The 20,180-nt window shown below is 39.3% G+C and overlaps 1 protein-coding gene across 4 annotated transcripts in view; it reads right to left on the bottom strand.

Moving 5' to 3' along the window:
- Positions 1-20,180, bottom strand: part of fhdc1.S (FH2 domain containing 1 S homeolog) — a 46,985-nt gene that overhangs the window by 24,784 nt on the left and 2,021 nt on the right. For 3 of the 4 annotated variants that reach the window (XM_018243257.2, XM_018243255.2, XM_041579546.1), the window contains exon 2: positions 12,773-13,344. In XM_018243257.2, coding sequence (XP_018098746.1) covers positions 12,773-13,225 — 453 coding nt within the window. In that variant the 5' untranslated portion in view covers positions 13,226-13,344. Of the gene's footprint in view, positions 1-12,772; positions 13,350-20,180 lie in introns of all 4 variants that reach the window. The other variant, XM_018243256.2, reaches the window with a different exon arrangement.

Below are 20,180 nucleotides of genomic sequence, written 5' to 3' on the forward strand. Positions count from 1 at the left end.
CCAAAAAAAGCCAAAGCTATTTTTGCTAGTTATCTTTTATTTGGTTCCCCACCCTATCTATACTATCCACAGACAATGTGTGAAACACTGTGAAAGTAGAGGATTTGTATGGACAATTGTAATGACACTTTTGCAAGTCATTTGTTTTAATAGTCAGAACCACAGAAAATCAAAGCACCCAGAGCACCCCACCCACATTATCTTCTTCCTGCTCTGATGTCAGTTTCCAGTTTGCCAACTATGCAGCGTTCTCTGGAAACATGGCCTTATCTAATATACTGAACTGTGGCTCATTATATTGAATAACAAAGTTCACAAAGCACCACAGACAATGAGAGTGAATATTTAAAGGAATCAATAAGTCATTTGTTATGTTCTTTTCTAAATGTGTCAGCGTCACTATAAAGGGACTTGAAACTTAAAGATTTAACCCTTTCGCTGCCAGCCAATTTGGCCAAGTTGGAACTTCTATTGCCAGACCGTTTTTGAACATTTTTTGCTCTTTCACTTTAGGGGACTTTCCTGGGGGGGTCTTTTAGTTTACCCATGAAAACAAGATATTGTTTTTTTCAGGACAACCTAAGCTTTCAAAATATGCTAGAATTTAGTTGTCATTCCAGTCCTGTAAAAAGATATGGGCTTCTAAGTGTATAAAAAAACCAAAAAAAAACAGTTTCACATGATACAAACGCATATATCAGAAGCATAATTTATTTTATGCATGAGAACATGGCAGATTTGGAAAGTTCTGTGTCTCCCGAACAAACCAATACCAAATATATATAATTTTATGGAGATTTCTCACTTCGATAGTTGAAAACTCTGAAGCAGTAAACTACCAAATTTCCAAAGCACCGCTCCACAAAACAGCATACATCTGATTTCAAGGCCAAACATTCCACTTACAGTAGGTTTACCCTAAAAAACTACCCCTCATTGGAAAGAACAGATTCCAACGAGTTCAAAATGGGTAAATATATATTTGTACTCCAAACTACCAAGTTGCAATTCTTTCCTAAAGTTAGCAGTTTTTATAAAAATGTGTTACATTTTGAAAAATGACCTCAAAGTGTCCAGTCTACAGCATTGTATCTCCCACATATCATTATATACCAAGATACAACACCCCAAATATGAAAGCCCAGGGTCCGCTGAACAGTTTGATGCCCAATATGCATAGGTGCACCTAAATATGTGGAGTATAGGGGCCCCAGAACGAAGACACCCCATACGAGTTATCAGTTCTGGAATTCCAGATACTGCAAAATCCGCACATTTACATCATTTTTCAAGGGGCAAAAGTACAAAAATGTATGTTCACCCCAGAAAACCATATGTTTTTGGAAAGTACACATTCTGACGAATCTAATATGGGTATGCACGTCTTTCTACTCCAAAGTACCAAGCCGCAAAGCTTTCCTACATTTGGCAATTTTTACGACATTACAGAAAATCACCTCAATATTGCAACTCTGAAGCATCGTATCTCCCACATATCATTACATACCAAGATAAAACTCCCTAAACATGAAAGCCCAGGGTCCGCTGAACAGTTTGATGCCCAATATGCATAGGTGCACCTAAGTATGTGGAGTATAGGGGCCCCAGAACGAAGACACCCCATACGAGTTATCAGTTCTGGAATTCCAGATACTGCAAAATAAGCACATTTACATCATTTTTCAAGGGGCAAAAGTACAAAAATGTATGTTCACCCCAGAAAACCATATGTTTTTGGAAAGTACACATTCTGACGAATCTAATATGGGTATGCACGTCTTTCTACTCCAAAGTACCAAGCCGCAAAGCTTTCCTACATTTGGCAATTTTTACGACATTACAGAAAATCACCTCAATATTGCAACTCTGAAGCATCGTATCTCCCACATATCATTACATACCAAGATAAAACTCCCTAAACATGAAAGCCCAGGGTCCGCTGAACAGTTTGATGCCCAATATGCATAGGTGCACCTAAGTATGTGGAGTATAGGGGCCCCAGAATGAAGACACCCCATACGAGTTATCAGTTCTGGAATTCCAAATACTGCAAAATCACCACATTTACAGCATTTTTCAAGGGGCAAAAGTACAAAAATGTATGTTCACCCCAGAAAACCATATGTTTTTGGAAAGTACACATTCTGACGAATCTAATATGGGTATGCACGTCTTTTTACTCCAAAGTACCAATCCACAAAGCTTTCCTACATTTCGAAATTTTTATGACATTGCCGAAAATCACATCAATATTGCAACTCTGAAGCATCGTATCTCCCACATATCATTATATACCAAGATAAAACTCCCTAAACATGAAAGCCCAGGGTCCGCTGAACAGTTTGATGCCCAATATGCATAGGTGCACCTAAGTATGTGGCGTATAGGGGCCCCAGAACGAAGACACCCCATACGAGTTATCAGTTCTGGAATTCCAGATACTGCAAAATAAGCACATTTACAGCATTTTTCAAGGGGCAAAAGTACAAAAATGTATGTTCACCCCAGAAAACCATATGTTTTTGGAAAGTACACATTCCGACGAATCTAATATGGGTATGCACATCTTTCTACTCCAAAGTACCAAGCCGTAAAGCTTTCCTACATTTGGCAATTTTTATGACATTACAGAAAATCACCTCAATATTGCAACCCTGAAGCATCGTATCTCACACATATCATTATATACCAAGATAAAACTCCCTAAACATGAAAGCCCAGGGTCCGCTGAACAGTTTGATGCCCAATATGCATAGGTGCACCTAAGTATGTGGCGTATAGGGGCCCCAGAACGAAGACACCCCATACGAGTTATCAGTTCTGGAATTCCAAATACTGCAAAATCACCACATTTACAGCATTTTTCAAGGGGCAAAAGTACAAAAATGTATGTTCACCCCAGAAAACCATATGTTTTTGGAAAGTACACATTCTGACGAATCTAATATGGGTATGCACGTCTTTCTACTCCAAAGTACCAAGCCGTAAAGCTTCCTACATTTGGCAATTTTTATGACATTACAGAAAATCACCTCAATATTGCAACTCTGAAGCATCGTATCTCCCACATATCATTATATACCAAGAAAAAGCACCCTAAATATGAAAGCCAAGGGTCTGCTGAACAATTTGATGCCCAATATGCATAGGTACACATAAGTATATGGCATATAGGGGCCATAGAACGAAGACAGTTCTGTAATTCCAAATACTGCAAAATCAGCACATTTACAGCATTTTTCAAGGGGCAAAAGTACAAAAATTTATGTTCACCCCAGAAAACCATATGTTTTTGGAAAGTACACATTCTGACAAATCTAAAATGGGTAGGCACGATTTTCTACTCCAAAGTACCAAGCCGCAAAGCTTTCCTACATTTCGCAATTTTTATGACATATACAAAAATCTCCTCAATACTCCAACTCTAAAGCATTGTATCTCCTACATATCAATATATAGCAATATAAAACTCCCTAAACATGAAAGTCTGGGGTACGCTGAACAGTTTGATACCCAATATGCATAGGTACCCCTAAGTATGTGGCGTATAGGGGCCCCAGAAAGAAGACACCCCATACGAGTTCTGTAATTCCAGATACTGCATAACCAGCACATATACAGCATTTTGCAACAGGCAAAGGTACAAAAAACTAGGTTCACCCCAGAAAACCATATATTTTTGGAAAGTACACCTTCTGCCGAATAAAAATTTGCTAAAACTGTCTTTCTACTCCAAACGTACATACTGCAAAGCAACGCTAAAGGCAGTGGTTTTTATGATATTTCTGAAAATCTCCTAGAAATATTGCAGTTGGTCGCATTTATCTCACCCAATATCTTATATACAATTAGAAAACACCATAAATATTGACGCTAAGGGTCTACTGAACAGTTTGATGCCCAATATGCATAAATATACCAAAGCAGGTGGGCACGTGCGGACCCCAAATGAAAATCGTGCTTAAGAATTTCCTCGCTGTCAATTCGCCTTCTGTGAAGATAGCACTCTGACTCCATATAATGTGCCGTAAGACCCCCTAACAGTACGAAGACCCCCCAAAACCATATATTTTTGGAAAGTACACCTTGTGCCGAATAAAAATTTGCTAAAACTATCTTTCTGCTCCAAATGTACATACTGCAAAGCAACGCTAAAGGCAGTGGTTTATATGATATTTCTGAAAATCACCAAAAAATATTGCAGTTGGTCGCATTTACCTCACCCAATTTCTTAGATACAATTAGAAAACACCCTAAATATTGACACCAAGGGTCTACTGAACAGTTTGATGCCCAATATGCATAGATATACCAAAGCAGGTGGGCACGTGCGGACCCCAAATGAAAATAGTGCTTAAGAATTTTCTCGGCTGTCAATTCGCCTTCTGTGAAGATAGCACTCTGACTCCATGTAATGTGCCGTAAGACCCCCTAACAGTACGAAGACCCCCCAAAACCATATATTTTTGGAAAGTACACATTCTGCTAAATAAAAATTTGCTATAATTGTCTTTCTACTCCAAACTTACATACTGCAATACTATGCTAAAGGCAGCGGTTTTTATGACATTTCTGAAAATCGCCTAAAAATATTGCAGTTGGTCGCATTTATCTCACCCAATTTCTTACATACAATTAGAAAACACCATAAATATTGACACTAAGGGTCTACTGAACAGTTTGATGCCCAATATGCATAGATAAACCAAAGCAGGTGGGCACGTGCGGACCCCAAATAAAAACAGTGCATAAGAATTTTCTCAGCCGTCAATTCGCCTCCTGTGAACATAGCACTCTGACTGAATATAATGTGCCGTAAGACCCCCTAACAGTACAAAGACCCCCCAAAACCATATATTTTTGGAAAGTACACATTCTGACGAACACAGAGTTGCTAAAAATATGTTTCTATCCCAAATTATCAAAGTGTAAATGAGGCTAAAACATTACATAAGGAAAAACAATGCAAGCATAAAACTGCAATAAAAATCACAAAAAAGCAAATACAATTAGGAAAATCAACGAAATAACAAAATAACTGATCCGACAGCGTGGTTAGAGGTCAGAATGCTTGATCCAGTAGTCATGCTGTGAAATCTAAAGTTTTTAGGGAAATAACATAAGGGAAACTTAGAAAATGAACTAAAAAAACAAAAAAAACCCCCTATAAGTGTGTGTTTGTGTATGCATGGATGTACAGCTCTAAAAAGTGTATAAATATTTGCATATATGTATTTGAGTATGTAATATATGTGCAAAAGTTTGAAAAATCAAAAAAATCAGAAAATCAAAAAAAAAAAAAAAAACTACTTTTACTAGTATGTGTACTGTGTATATGTAAATGCCTGTAAATGCCTGTAAATGCCTGTAAATACCTGTAAATACCTGTAAATAAGTAAAATAAGGGGCACTTACCAAATCTAGATGAAGAGGAGTCCTTTTCAGTGCTTTTCAGTTGAAACACGCTGAGTCACAGCACCAGGAAGTGCGTGGGCGGAGCAGGAACATGTGCTGTGCTGATGCTTGGGACATGGAAGCTGCTGAATCGGTTGCTGCTGTTGCTGCGCCTCTCTGCGACTCTGGAGTGGAGGATCGCCGATCTTTTTCAGGTAAGCTCGTTGCCTAGGGGGTTCTGCTGCTAGCTGCTCCTCTCTGCACGCTGATTTTGCAGTGTGTGCAGAGAGAGAGCTGTTTTAGTAAAGAACGTAGCTCCTACGTTCTTGGCACTTAAAGCCTTTTTTCAAAGAACGTAGGAGCTACGTTCTTGGCAGTTAAAGGGTTAATAAACTGCAAATCCCCAAAAGAAAAAAAAAAAAGAAATGCTACTAATCTCCAGTGAGAGCTTTACTCTGTGAGAATCAGGGGGTTATGGTGAAGATGTTCAAGGTCTGTAAAGCACAGCTTCCATTTTTTGGTACTATATAAAGGATAATAAAATAAAAATAAAATAGAAATGACTTCCCACAAATGGATTTCTGCATCTTCAGATGATGAGGTTCCCAAAGAGCACGACAGAAAAGGGAAATAGAGCAGTTATCAGTGTTTGGTTATTTAACTTGGAGCAGAACATTGGAAAGAAGAGCTGACCAGCACTCGAACGGATCCACAGGACCACAGATATTCAGTTAAAACATTATTTTATTGGTAGAAAAGTTAAAAATATAGCTGCATCTCCATCCAAACCCGCAAAAAAAAAAAAATGGCATCCTGCAGAATGAGGGGAAGATTTTCAGGTGCAGGTATAGATGCGGGTCGAAGGTCTGCAGGTCGCAGGTCTCATCTAAATTTCTTTAGATGAAATATTGTCTATATTTTACTCCTTTTAAAGTCTTACAAAACGTTTCTGTCCCAGCCCACTTTTGATGATGTCACTTCTGGTTTGCAGCAACATCACTTCCTGTTTGATGGTGGTCGGCGTGTTGTGGGTCGGGTTGTGGATAAGGCAGTTGCGGGTCCGGGTCGAGTAGTGGATCAAAGTGGGCAAATATGCAGGTTGCGGTTCGGGTCTTAGAAATTGGTTCCGTACAGGACTCTATTGAACTTATACCTATAAAAGCTCTGATGAAACAACCCATTAAGCAATTAAAAGTTTCAGTTGCTTTGATGGATTTGTCATTATCACTCTTAGGCAGACACACAGACTTTTTATTCCCCCATTTTTAGCATAAATCTAATTTCAATTTCTGTGACACACAGTAGAAAAATTCAGGACTAAATTTGATGCTTGAAGAAAAGCAATTAGGGGCTAGAAAGGAAAGGTTTGCAATGCCAGCTCACTGCTCAGCAACATTGTCCCCCAAAACACAACTTTACAGAAACTTGGAATATTCCTAGATCTGCAGTCTGTTCCGGAATATAGCCACACAGAGGCTAGTTTGGGATCTCTGATTAACTGCCTAGCGAAAATTGTTGAGCTGCACATACCAATGCCAAAACACAGCCATTCCTATTGATCAGTATTTAGAGAAAAACTTCTGAAAAAAGCTTCATATTGGTACAGACAGGTCATCAACCTCCCCTATTCATGGTGTCATAATTCCAGTATTTATTTTTAACTCCAAGGGCTACTATATTCTCACAGTGACATACCTTATTCCTGTCCCCGTTTCTAAAGACTTAAAGGAGTTGTTCACCTTTAAATTAAACTTTTATTATGATGTAGAGATTGATATTCTGAAACAATTTGCAATTAGTTTTAATTTTTTATTATTTACGGTTTTTGAGTTATTTCTCTTTTTATTCAGCAGCTCTCCAGTTTGCAATTTCGGCAATCTGGTTTCCAGGGTTCTAGCAAGCATGTACTGATTTGAATAAGAAACTGGAATATGAATAACAGAGGACCTGAATAGAAAGATGAGTAATAAAAAGTAGCAATAACAATACATTTGTATCCGTACAGAACATTTGTCATACATTTAAACAATTGTTTCAAGATAAGCTTTGTCTTACGCAGGTCCGGACTGGGATTCACAATAGGCCCTGGTATTCAAAGTACACAGAGGCCCAAGCAGCCCCCTCCAGCCCAATAAATAGTGACTGTCTATGGCAACTTACAGCAGCCCCTCTGCCATTTGCCAGAACCCACAGATTGCCAGTCCGGGACTGGTCTTACAATAATGAATGGACCTTTTAAAAATCTATGGCCACAGATTTGCTTCATCAAACCAATCATTATATATGTCCGATATATGAAGGGTGTCCAACTTGCAAACATGAGGTATACAGGCTGGACACCCTTCTGCAACCATCTATAAGCCTTTTGCTTTAAGCTGGCCATGGATGTAAAGATTTTTAAAAGATCTTTTCGTTATCGTGAGACCACGATTATCTCGAAACGATCGTTTAAATGTACAATTTGTCAATCAACTAAAAAGACCATTTCAGGCGATATTGATAGGAAACTGAGGGTAGCTGCCTGCTTGGCCCTGCAAACATAGATAGATTGCACTGGGACCGACAGATGTCGGACCAAAAATCATAAGATGTACGATCGATTACCACTAACTTCACGATTATTTGATGGATTGGTCAGATTTCACCAACGAAAGATCTTTGCTTCTATGGGGACCTTAAGACACTAGGCATATACATACCTTTGCATATGCATAGCCTTAGGCCAATGTCACATTAGATTGTTTCTCCGGAGGCAGAAAAACAGGCTATGGAATTAGAGTGAGTTGGTCTGTGTGTCTAGTGCATGAACAGGCACTGCATCAGATTTCGCTGTGAAATACATACCTTCATTTTTTTCTCTCCCATTGGCTGTTTCTACGTCTGCATTTTTATGATGTTCACTATTGCTCAATAAGCGAATTAGATGAGTTCTATTTTTTGCACTAACAATGCAGAATAGTGAACCAAAATGGTCATCATAATGAATCAGTATCTTGTGCTTGATTGTAACTAAGCTGAATGAATCTATAACATTGATTGCAAAACTATACAGTGTACTATTGGGTTTATTTCATTTTTAAATCATTCAGCAGGTATGGTGATCCAAATTACAGAAAGATCCCTTGTTTGGAAAACCCAAGGTCCCAAGAATTCCAGATACAGGTATGGGATCTGTTATTCAGAATGCTTGGGACCAGAGGTTTTAAGATAATGGATCTTTCCTTGAATTGAATCTTCATACCTTAAGTCTACTAGAAAATAATGTAAACATTAAATAAACCCAATAGGCTGGTTTTGTGTTCAATAAGGATTAATTATATCTTAGTTGGGGTCAAGTACAAGGTACTGTTTTATTATTACAGAGAAAAATGAAATCATTTTCAAAAATCTGGATACTTTGGATAAAATGGAGTCTAGTAGAAAAGGCCTTTCCATAATTCAGCGCTTTCTGGATAATGAGTTTCCGGATAATGGATCCCATACCTGTACTACATATTTTTGTGTGTGTGTAAATATATATAAATGTCCATTTGACTGGCCCTGGTTGGACAAATACCCTTTTGTTTCAAAGAGCTTTTCCTCTGCTATTTCAGTGTGGTTTGTTTTTACCCTTTTCGCCTCCCACACCCAAATGGATGTTTGTTGCCTCACAGAGGAGGACACGTGTTGCCAAGGCAAATCAATGTTTACTCAGTAAACAGTAAATATACATGTAAATGAGACTCAAAAGAACATGCCCATTGTGCATAACATGGGAGATATCTGTTGTAAATGATGACAGGATGTGAAGTGACTTTCACTTTGTTGACATTTGCAAGCTATTACCCAGAAGCTTGGGGCTTTAGGTAAGATGAACCCTTTGTGGTTAGAATGGCCTCAGGCCTCACAATAGAGCATGTTCTAAGGACATCCGGAGCACAAGGTGATCAGAAAATCTACAAGCAGCCTTGCTACAGCCAGCTGAAAGTGTATTAGAACATACTGATACAAGAACCCTGAAATTACATGAAAATTCAGATAGTGTGCTTTGTAGAAAGATTTTTGTCCTTGTGGCTTGTGCAAAATGTTGGTACGGTATGGGACATGTTATCCAGAATGCTTGTGACCTGAGGCTTTCCAGATAATGGGTCTTTCCGTAATTTGGATCTTCAAACCTTAAAGGAAAACTATACCCCCAAAATGAATACTTAAGCAACAGATAGTTTATATCAAATTGAATGACATATTAAAGAATCTTACCAAACTGGAATATATATTTACATAAATATTGCCCTTCTACATCACTTGCCTTGAGCCACCATTTCGTGACTCTATCTGTGCTGCCTCAGAGATCACCTGACCAGAAATACTACAACACTAACTGTAACAGGAAGAAGTGAGGAAGCAAAAGGCAGAACTCTGTCTGTTAATTGGCTCATGTGACCTTACATGTGGTTTGTATGTGTGCACAGTGAATCTTACGATCTCAGGGGGTGGTCCTTATTTTTTAAAATGGCAATTTTCTATTTATGATTACCCAATGGCACATACTACTAAAAAAGTATATTATTATGATAATGGTTCATTTACATGAAGCAGGGTTTTACACATGAGCTGTTTTACTCAGTATCTTTTAATAGAGACCTACATTGTTTGGGGGGTATAGTTTTCCTTTAAGGGTCAGGCCACACAGGGCGTTTTGGGAAGATTTGGTTGCCTGGCGACTAATCGCCTCATTTTTGCGGCGACCAATCTCCCCAAAAGCCTTCCCCGATTCTGCGCCAGCTAAAATGAAAAAACGCCGGCGCTAATCACACGCGGCGGTTTGTTTTTGGAAGTCGACTGAAGTTGCCTACTTCAGAAAACGAACCGCTGCGTGTGATTAGCGCCGGCGTTTTTTCATTTTAGCCGGGTCTGGGAAGACGTTTGGGGAGATTGGTCGCCGCAAAAAGGAGGCGATAAGTCGCCAGACGACCAAATCTCCCCAAAACGCCCTGTGTGGCCTGACCCTAAGACTACTAGAAAATCATTTAAACATTAAATAAACCCAATAGGCTGGTTTTGCTTCCAATAAGGATTAATTATATCTTAGTTGGGATCAAGTACAAGCTACTGTTTTATTATAACAGAGAAAAAGCAAATTATTTTTAAAAATGTTGATTATTTGATTATAATGGAGTCTATGGGAGGCGGCCTTTCCATGATTCAGAACTATCTGGATAACGGGTTTCCGGATAACGGATCCCATACCTGTAGTATGATTATTACTTGTAATTCCCTTTCAGGTTTAACATAATCTTGGCACATTTTTTTAAAATTCAATTTCAACTGAATCCTTGATGATTCTTAATCACTGATAAACTGATGCCAATATGTTCAGAGATGATACAGATTTAGCTATTGTATTCAAATAAGCATATACAAATGAAGGTTCTTTGCCGACATTTAAACATTTTTTTGGTTGGTCGGGTCTTTCGAATGAATCTCTTAAAATTACAAGCTACAAAAAACAGAATAAAAATGCATTTGCAAATTAGGGTTTTGAATCAGTTTGGTATTCGGCCGTATCTTTCGCGAAGGATTCGGCCGAATCCAAAATAGTGGATTCGGTGCATCCCTAGTTTAGGGTAAGGGCACACCTGGCAATTCAGGGAGATTTAGTCGCCTGGATACTAATACCTCACAAGGTAACTTTGGGCGACTTCGGAATACGAAACGCTGCGTGTGCCATGCCACAGGTGACTTTTCATTATAGCCGGCGCTAGACAAGGGGAAGCCGTTCGGGGAGATCAGTCGCCCCAAACAAGAGGCGATTAAATCTCCCTGAATCGCCAGATGTGTCCTTACTCTTATGATGAACTGTTATCCTGTAATTACAAAGCCAATCCAGAATTGATAATTCATTTGTTTAATCTTGAGAAGTCCTCAGACATGCCTAACGCCGCCATTAGTTTGCCAACATACAGCAGCCAGTCATTAAGAAGATTAGAAATGCTCTCTGACTGAGCTCCCTGTCTTATCAGGCATCGTTTAATAGTATGAGCAATTACATGCATTAACATAGCATAGTCCTCAAATAAATTCTAGCTTAATTGGGACTCTAGTGGGTGCTAGGTGATTGTGCAATGGGCGTCAGTGCTTTTACTGCCACAAGAACTGCACATATAACATTAATAATCGGCCAAGCAAGACAGTTTACAATCCTTTCGCTAACAAGCAGGTAACCATGGGATTGCTCATGTGTCACTACTGGGTAGTCTGAATTTATCAATGAAAACAATCATCATGGAAATCTTGTGAACATGCAAATAGTAGCTAAATGTGGTTCTGGTAGATGAAAACAACACTGCTCATCATTTGCAGTCTCACGTGCAGATAATGTAACATACTGCCACAGGTTAGGATCTCTTTGTATTCACAATTAATAAACAATTCTCTTGTAGTTAATATTCACTCACTTTGTTCCCTAATTCAAGGCTGTGTAGAGGTGTATAAACCAAACAAATTATGAATTAGCAGTAAAACCCCCACTTCCTTGCTAAAATTGATTGGGATCTGAGTGCTTAGTGCTATAATCACGTGCTCGACTCCCAATCAATCCCGTGCCGACACACAATTACTTGTTGCCGAGTATAATAAACTAATTGATTAAAGTGCTTGTGCTATAATTCATATACTGTGACTTTAAATTGATTTTATGCTTAAGTACAATTAAAAATATACAATTTCAAAAATCCATTGATTCTATGTATAATTTAAATAAAGTGCTGGTGCTACAAATATTAATTTCAAAGTGAGTTCATGATATTAAAAAGTTATAAATAAAGCGTCAGCAATTCATGAGTAAAAGAATGTAAACAGAAAATAGTTCAGAGGTGGAGCTGTCCCACAGAAACTAACTGCAATTTTTCTAAGCCCTGGGACACCACACGTAGGAGAAAGGCAGGACACTGAGGACTGCGGTCTCGTATACTACATTTAACTAGCTTCTAAAAGAGAACTAACTCAGCTATAAAACCAACAAATCCTCAGTGCCTTAAAGTAAAATGAGAATCAAGAGATGAATGCCGCGCTCATAGCGCTACGATTCTGTTACAATTTGAAAATTAAGTTGATCCGAGAATCAGCTAAAAAAAAAAAAAGGTGAAAGAGTTCCAATAGTTAAAATTGGTTTAAAATCGAAGGCTCGCTGATGCGCGTTTCGCATGCACTTTATCAAGGCAAAAAGGAAAAATGATAAAGCATATACGTGCATAAGCGAGCCTTCAAATTGTGGAGCGCACCGTACAAAAATTTTGTATACATGCACATAATTATGATTTAGCAAATACAATGGATATGAATTGCTATATGACTCCATTTTACAAATAAACAAACACTGATCATAAGTAAAATGTACCTCTTCCTTGGTTTCCCTGAAAGAGGACCTCAGATTCCCTTTAGGTTTGATCAGTCTTGATTTAGGTTCATCCTGCTGACTAAACAGTTCCTCAATTGTTTTTGTGTCAATCTGGTATTGATGTTGCCTGGCAGCCATAGTCCAGATGTTGTTTTTTCCTCTGACCTGCTCTTCAGGAATAGTTTTCCAGAAGAAATTTCTCATCCTATTCCTCTTACTGTTATTGCCATGTTCATTTCCCTCTTGATGTGGCAGTGGTGGAGGTGGTGGAGCACCTGGTAATGGTGGAGGTGGTGGAACATGCTGAAATGGGAGAGGAGGTGGGGGAGGAGGTGGTGGTGGAGGCTGAGGTGGTGGCAGTGGAAGCTGTTCAACCATTAACTCTGTTATGACCACATTACAGTCTCCATTTTCTTTATCATTGACCAAGGAGACACAATTCATAACATGCATCTTGGCACAGTCCTTTCTTCACAAGGAGCATCACTAGCATCAAGAACAAGGGCAGAGGAGCAGCATCCAAAAACAAACTTGTCAAATTTCAAATTCACACCCTTCACATGATGTGAGATCTATCCTAAAAGAAAAAGGAATCTGTTAAAATTTTGCAGAATGATGAACAGTGTCTAGCACCGTCTAACATGTCAGCGCTACATAAATAAAGATAATGAGTCCATGTAATAATGAGCTTAAATCTGCTTACATGCCCGTTACTGTCCAACATGCCAAACGTGAATCTTCTTATTTTGCAAGGCATATTGTACTGACTATAGAAACATATGTCTGATGCAACGTAAGGCCCATTGCATTGTAGGAATAAGTGTAAAACTACCAGTGTATGTAGGGTAAAAAATTTCAAAGAAACTGGACAGCTGCCCACACTAACAAACTTAAATCCTCATTGTAGCTATGCATATGGGAGCTACTAAAAAGGGTAAGGATATCAAGATACAGCATGTAACCATGTATAAATGAAGTCAAAACAGACCATTGTCAAAATTGATAGTATCAATGAACATTGTTCATTCTATCAGCAAGCACAACGACTGTATCCAAAAGAAAAGCAAAGTAAACTATTTCTCTTTGGAGGGGATCAAAAAGGCAATGTAAGTATTTGCTAAGGGCACTGACATATGGGGAGTTTCATTGCCTGGCGTAAAATCTCCTTCTACGCAGCCGACAAAGCACCCACAACACCTGCCCCATCATATTTGTTTAATCACCTCATATAAAAACATTACATAAGTGATCTAGGGTAGCGCATTTTCAGGTAGTTACCCGGGGCTGCTACATTTAATGTGTTTTACATGTGGCAATTCCATCGCAAGGCACACAATATCAACAGATATGATGGGGAAGGTATTGTTGGGCAATTCATCGGCTTTGGAAAAGATTTCCTGCCGGTGAAGAAACGCCATGTATGTCATTGCCCTTAAAGCAAAGTAGCTAATGGTCAGTGCATCATGGCTTCACAGTCACGCCAATACCCATCAGTAAAACTCACTGTTGATACATACCCAGGTGAAGCCTGGAGCAGCTATCCTGGCAATTGACCCTCCTTTACATTTGGACTAAGGGAGTGTGTTCCCGAGACGTGTAAGGTCATGTATTTCTGCAGAATCTTGCAATAAAAACCTGCCTTTTTCTGGAGTGCTGTCCTCCTGTTCGTTTATCATATGTTGGCAGTGGGGACGCTGAGGACTGAGCACCCGGGATACCTAGGGGAGCAGCTAAAGGGTGGTGAGTTTGGAGCGGTCCTAATTGGTTTTGGGCATATCCTTTATACTTACACAACTGAACAGCACAGGGAACACAGAACACAGAACACAGCCTGTTGTTCAGAACTACTTGCTGTAAAGGATCCAAAAATAAAGATGCGAATACTCTAAAACCGCAAATAATTACTGCTGTTGAGATCTTGCATGTATCTGTTTGACTTCTACACAGCAAATAAAATATTACGTATCAGCAATATCTCACTGCCAGTGAATGGCCAACAGTTTGATGGACTATCCTGTAAACAATACTAGCTTTTACTCTATTATTTTATGGCCTTGATCTGTCTTTCCTTAAATGCTGCAAGTGGTACATTAAAGAATTAACATGCATGATATTAACAATGTAGGCTATTTATATACTGTATAAACCCTATAATCACAGAAAGTGGATTTAATTGTGTCCCTACTGATTTAATAGCCAAAGACAATGGACTACAGAGTTTTCACACAGCCCCCTGAGCGTTCAACGCTCAGTCACACTTATTTTGTCTCTCCCCTTCTGTCTCTCTGGGTGGCCTCTCCAAAGAAGAGTTCTTACTGTTTTCCATGACATGTCTATATAGGAGAAAATGCAAATGCAATGTCCTGTAATAAAAATCTTGACAACTAGGACACCCCTCCAAATTAACAAAACACAAAATCATTTTTGAAAAAGCGAATACAGAAGCATCATTAGAAGTAAAAAAGTCAGGGGCCTCAGCTTTCCTTTTTTGCCATAGCCTTTATCCACTGGCACTGCTTGTAGCTCCCGATCTTCTTTTCTGCCGATTCACTGCACATGCTCAGTGCTGCTGTCACTTACTGAGCTTAGGGACCCACTCACAATATACAGTACACATAGAAATGTCACACTGTTAAGCTGGCCATAGATGTAAAGATTTTTAAAAGATCCGATCGTCATCGTGAGACCACGATTATCTCGAAACGATCGTACGAATTGTCCATCAACTAAAAAGACCAATTTGCCAGGAAAACAAAGGGTAGCTGCCTGCTTGGCTCTGCAGACATAGATAGATTGCACTGGGACCGATAAAGATTTTTTAACCTGGCCGATCAATTTTCTGACAGATGTCGTCCGAAAAATCATAAGACGTACGATCGTTCGAATCCCATTAACCGCACGATAATTTGACAGATTGGTTGGACTTCGCTAAAAACAGTCATTCGGCAAGAAAAATCTTTGCGCATATGGGGAGCTTAAGGCTGATTAATAATTAATACTGTACAGATAATTACTACATGGCAGCACAGAAACCAGTGAGATTAGCAGAATTTAATAATCAACCTTGTAGCATCAGCCCATATTACAGACTAACCTCATTTTCTGCTTGATAACTTGCGACCACCCCTAAGTTTAGCTTCTCAACAGCTGTCACAGAGCCCACTGAGCATGTGAGTGTCAGACACTTTCCAAGATGGTGACCCCTAAGACAAATTTGAAGTCCTGGATCATTGCTGTTATTGACAAGCTGAAACTTTAGCCTGGTGCAATACTATCATATAAAAAATATGGCAAAATGTGCCATTTTTAGCCACATTCGTTTTTAAGGTTTAGTTCTCCTTTAACGTGCCTTAAACCAGGAAGAAACAGATCAAATTATCAGGCACATGTGCAATCCAATCAATAGATCTGAGCAGCCTAGAAGCATTTACATGGACACTGGGAATAATGGCTATTTCAGGCTCTACAGGCTTGTCTCTCTGATATAAAAGTGCTGGTATATAAAAAAAAGAGTTTCATAGATTGGTGGAGGGCTAATTAAGTTGTACATGCCTTAGCAGACTGGGCAAACAAGCTTTTCTGCCCCAAGTGCAGCATTACTCAAATGTTTATAGCTAGTTACAAATGTTGCCGGATAATCCAATGAAAAAAAAAAGGCAAGCTTTGTAAAACACAGTACATTCCCAGTAATGACCAAGGGGTGGAATTTCTCTCAGAAAATCGTTACCACTGCAATGCTGCACAGAAATCGTTACCACTCATGACATATCTTTAATCCACTGCATTATATTATACAGGTATAGAATCCCTTATCCGGAAACCGGATATCCAGAAAGCTCCGAATTACGAAATGGCTGTCTCCTATAGACTCCATTTCATCCAAATACGCCAAATTTTTAAAAATGATTTCCTTTTTCTCTGTAATAATAAAACAGTAGCTTGTACCTGACCCCAACTAAGATATAATTAATCCTTATTGGAAGCAAAACCAGCCTATTGGGTTTATTTAATGTTTAAATTAATTTCTAGTAGACTTAAGGCATGAAGACCCAAATTACAGAAAGATCCATTATCCGGAAAACCCCAGGTCCCCAGCATTCTGGATAACAGGTCCCATACCTGTACAAATATATGACTAACACAGTGTAACCTTTCAGATAATAGCAAGTTATTTTTAAGATTTACAGATTCTTTAAAGAAAACCATGAAAGACAAAATTCATGTGCACAGACGCCAATAAAGAAAAAAACATAAAATGAGGTTTTGCCCTTGAGGCCTGACAGATACATATTCTCATATACATTATGTCACTGCACCTTAAGAAGAAGAAAAAACAAACATTAAATGGGTTGTGTTTTTTCCTTGTAAATGTTACGTTAGCACATCCTAATGCATTCAGGACAATAAAGATTGGATTCCAATGAAATAATGATATTTCTATTAAAAATTTCTACTTTTAATTACATCTTGTTTTATAAACGTTACTCAAAATTATACAGATAAGGTTCATCCATCAGGAAATGATAAAGATATTGGAAAGCCCCAAGTTTTCCCACAGATGTTCACAATGAAGTTAATATTCTTAGCCCCATATGTAATAAAAGGCTCTAAGTTTGCCCGGGAGCAGTAACTCATAGCAACCAATAACATGTTTGCTTTGAAATTGGTGTTAAGCTGGCCATAGACGCAAAGATCCGATCGTACGAATCAACGTACGATCGGACTTTCCCATCTCCCGACCCTCCACTAACCATTCAGATCAAAGTCTTTACCATTCCGATCAAATAAGAACAGATCACTCAATGTTCTGCCCCTGACAGCAATCGTACGATAGTTATGTCTGACAACACTAGTGACAGTCTCCCTCTGAAAATCGTACGATCGGCAATACATGCAGAGATATTATCGGCAGGCGACAGAAATTTTCTAACCTGTCCGATCGACCAAACGACCGATCTCCGACGGACGAAAAATGTCGGGACTCTCCACACACAGTCCGAAAATCGTACGAATCCTCGATTTGTACGATCGGATCTTTGCATCTATGGCCAGCTTTAGGGAATAATCCAAAGACCGGAGATCATTGAGGTAGAAGGTTGAGGAAGTTTATTAATTATATAATAAACATACACGAGCGTCGTGGGTTCTGTACAGAGTACACAGAACTTCAGAACAAAGAAAAGACCACACATTATATACCCTTCGAGAGAGGAACTTCAATGGGGATGGTCTCTCTAAGGAGGATAGGGAGTATTGACAGGTATCTGTCATAGTGTCTCAGTGTGCAATTATCTAGTGTTAGCTAGTTATGTGAACGAGAAGGGAGTAACACAGTGGGAGAGCTTCAAGGCCAGGGCACCTGGTAGAAGCAACATAAAATAACAGACTACTTATAAGAACCTTCTCGGATGGCACACTGTCTCCTGGGTAGTCTTGAAACAGTTCCTAGAAGGGCCCTATGGGCACTTTGAAACTGCTCAGTCCACCATGGAGGGGGGCTTAGGAATGTGAGGGTCCATACAGGGCCTGCAAGACTTTTCCTTCCACATTGGTGACCAATAAATTCTACCTGCTGGTTGGTTGCTATGGGTTACTGCTCCTGGGAAAACTTAGTACATTTTATTACATAACCTTTGCAGTAGTAAATACAATATGTGAGTGTCAGTTTTGGACAAACTTCCCAGCTGCTCCATGCTAATATCTCTTTGTGTTTGAGGTTAGACCGTTAGACTGTTTATTGGCCAGTGGCTGCAGACTTCTTGCAGGTTAGGATACTATAAAAGCAAAAACCGTATTAGGGATGTTCAGCCTGCATTTCATTCTGACACTTTGGGGCACATTTACTATTGGTCGAATATCGAGGGTTCATTATCGATTCGACTTCGAATATCGAAGGATTTACCGCAAATCCTTCGACTTCGAATGTCGAAGTCGAAGGATTTGCGCAAAACTTCGTTCGATCGAAGGAAAAAGTCGAACGATTAAATCCTTCGAATCGAACGATTCAAAGGATTTTAATTCATCGATTGGTGCTCGGTAGGTTTTAGGTGGCAAAGTAGGTGGTCGAAGTTTTTTGAATGGTCGAATAGTCAGACGATTTTTAGTTCGAATCGTTCAATCCGAAGTCGTAGTTGAAGGTCGAAGTAGCCAATTCAATGGTCGAAGTAGCCAAAAAAATACTTCAAAATTCGAAGTATTTTTTATTCTAATCATTCGCTCGAGCTTAGTAAATGTGCCCCTTTAAGTTGCAGTTCAACAACAGATGGACTTTCCCCATAAATGCTTACATGTTTCCTTATGGGATCACTATTAAAACAACAATTATATATAAATCTCACAACTTAGCATTGTAAGTAAAAGTAAGGGACATAGAACACGTGGTTACTTGTAGTTTGTTAGAACGTTTTATTACTAATTTATGTTATTTATTTGTAAATAGCAACATGCTCTAGGTGGCCATAGACACACAGATCCGATCGTACGAATCGAGGATTCGTACGATTTTCGGATCGTGTGTGGCGTGCCCCGACTTCTTTCGTCCGGCGGAGATCGGTCGTTTGGTCGATCGGTCAGGTTTGATTTTGACCCGACCGATCCCGCCGGAACCCAGGGCACATCGTAATCGGATAGTTCGGCCATGCGGACGAACAATCAGATTACACCCGATATAGCCATGTTTGTTTAATGGCATATCGGGGAAAGATCCGCTCGTTTGGCGATGTTGCCAAACGAGCAGATCTTTGCATCTATGGCCACCTTTAAGCTCTGTACAACACAAGCAACTCAACAGAAGTCCACTGGGACTAACATTTAAGTGAGATTGTTTGGTGGATGACTATGATTTGCCCACAGAGTTTCTCTTAATGTCAGCTCCAAATCCTCATGGAACAAGATGTCCTAGAATTTTGGAAAGCAAACTGCCAGATATGTAATAAAGTATATACCTATATAGAACCTTCACAACAGTGAGAGGCTGGGTATTCTGGAAGTTGAAGTTCTATTTTGTTTAGCATAGGTTAAAAAATAAGGAAAGGGTACAAAACAGCCCAATTTATTTCAACATTTGTAAGTGTAAAACAAGGATTTCTGTGCTCAGATGAAGGCATAACAGGTTGTTTAGGAGGCTACCATGGGAAAACCCAATTAGTAATGCTTGTGATCATACCAAGATGAGCTCAGCCTCCCTCCTCCCCCACACCCTCCACAGAAGGCTTAGCCTGGCTTACAATTCAAACCTTGGTTGTTGTCACTTGCCAGCCTCCCCATTGAATGTTCCCTAGGTGGCAGTTACTAACATCTAGCGTCCTACCCCCTCCCTACTCCATCCCACTCTTGTCTCCATGGCTTGGACCGTGATGTTTAGAGCTACAGCTTTTATTCAATGGAAAATAAAGCCCTGCAACCATGG

The sequence above is a fragment of the Xenopus laevis genome, chromosome 1S (genome assembly GCF_017654675.1).
Source record: "Xenopus laevis strain J_2021 chromosome 1S, Xenopus_laevis_v10.1, whole genome shotgun sequence".
Classification (NCBI taxonomy): domain Eukaryota; kingdom Metazoa; phylum Chordata; class Amphibia; order Anura; family Pipidae; genus Xenopus; species Xenopus laevis.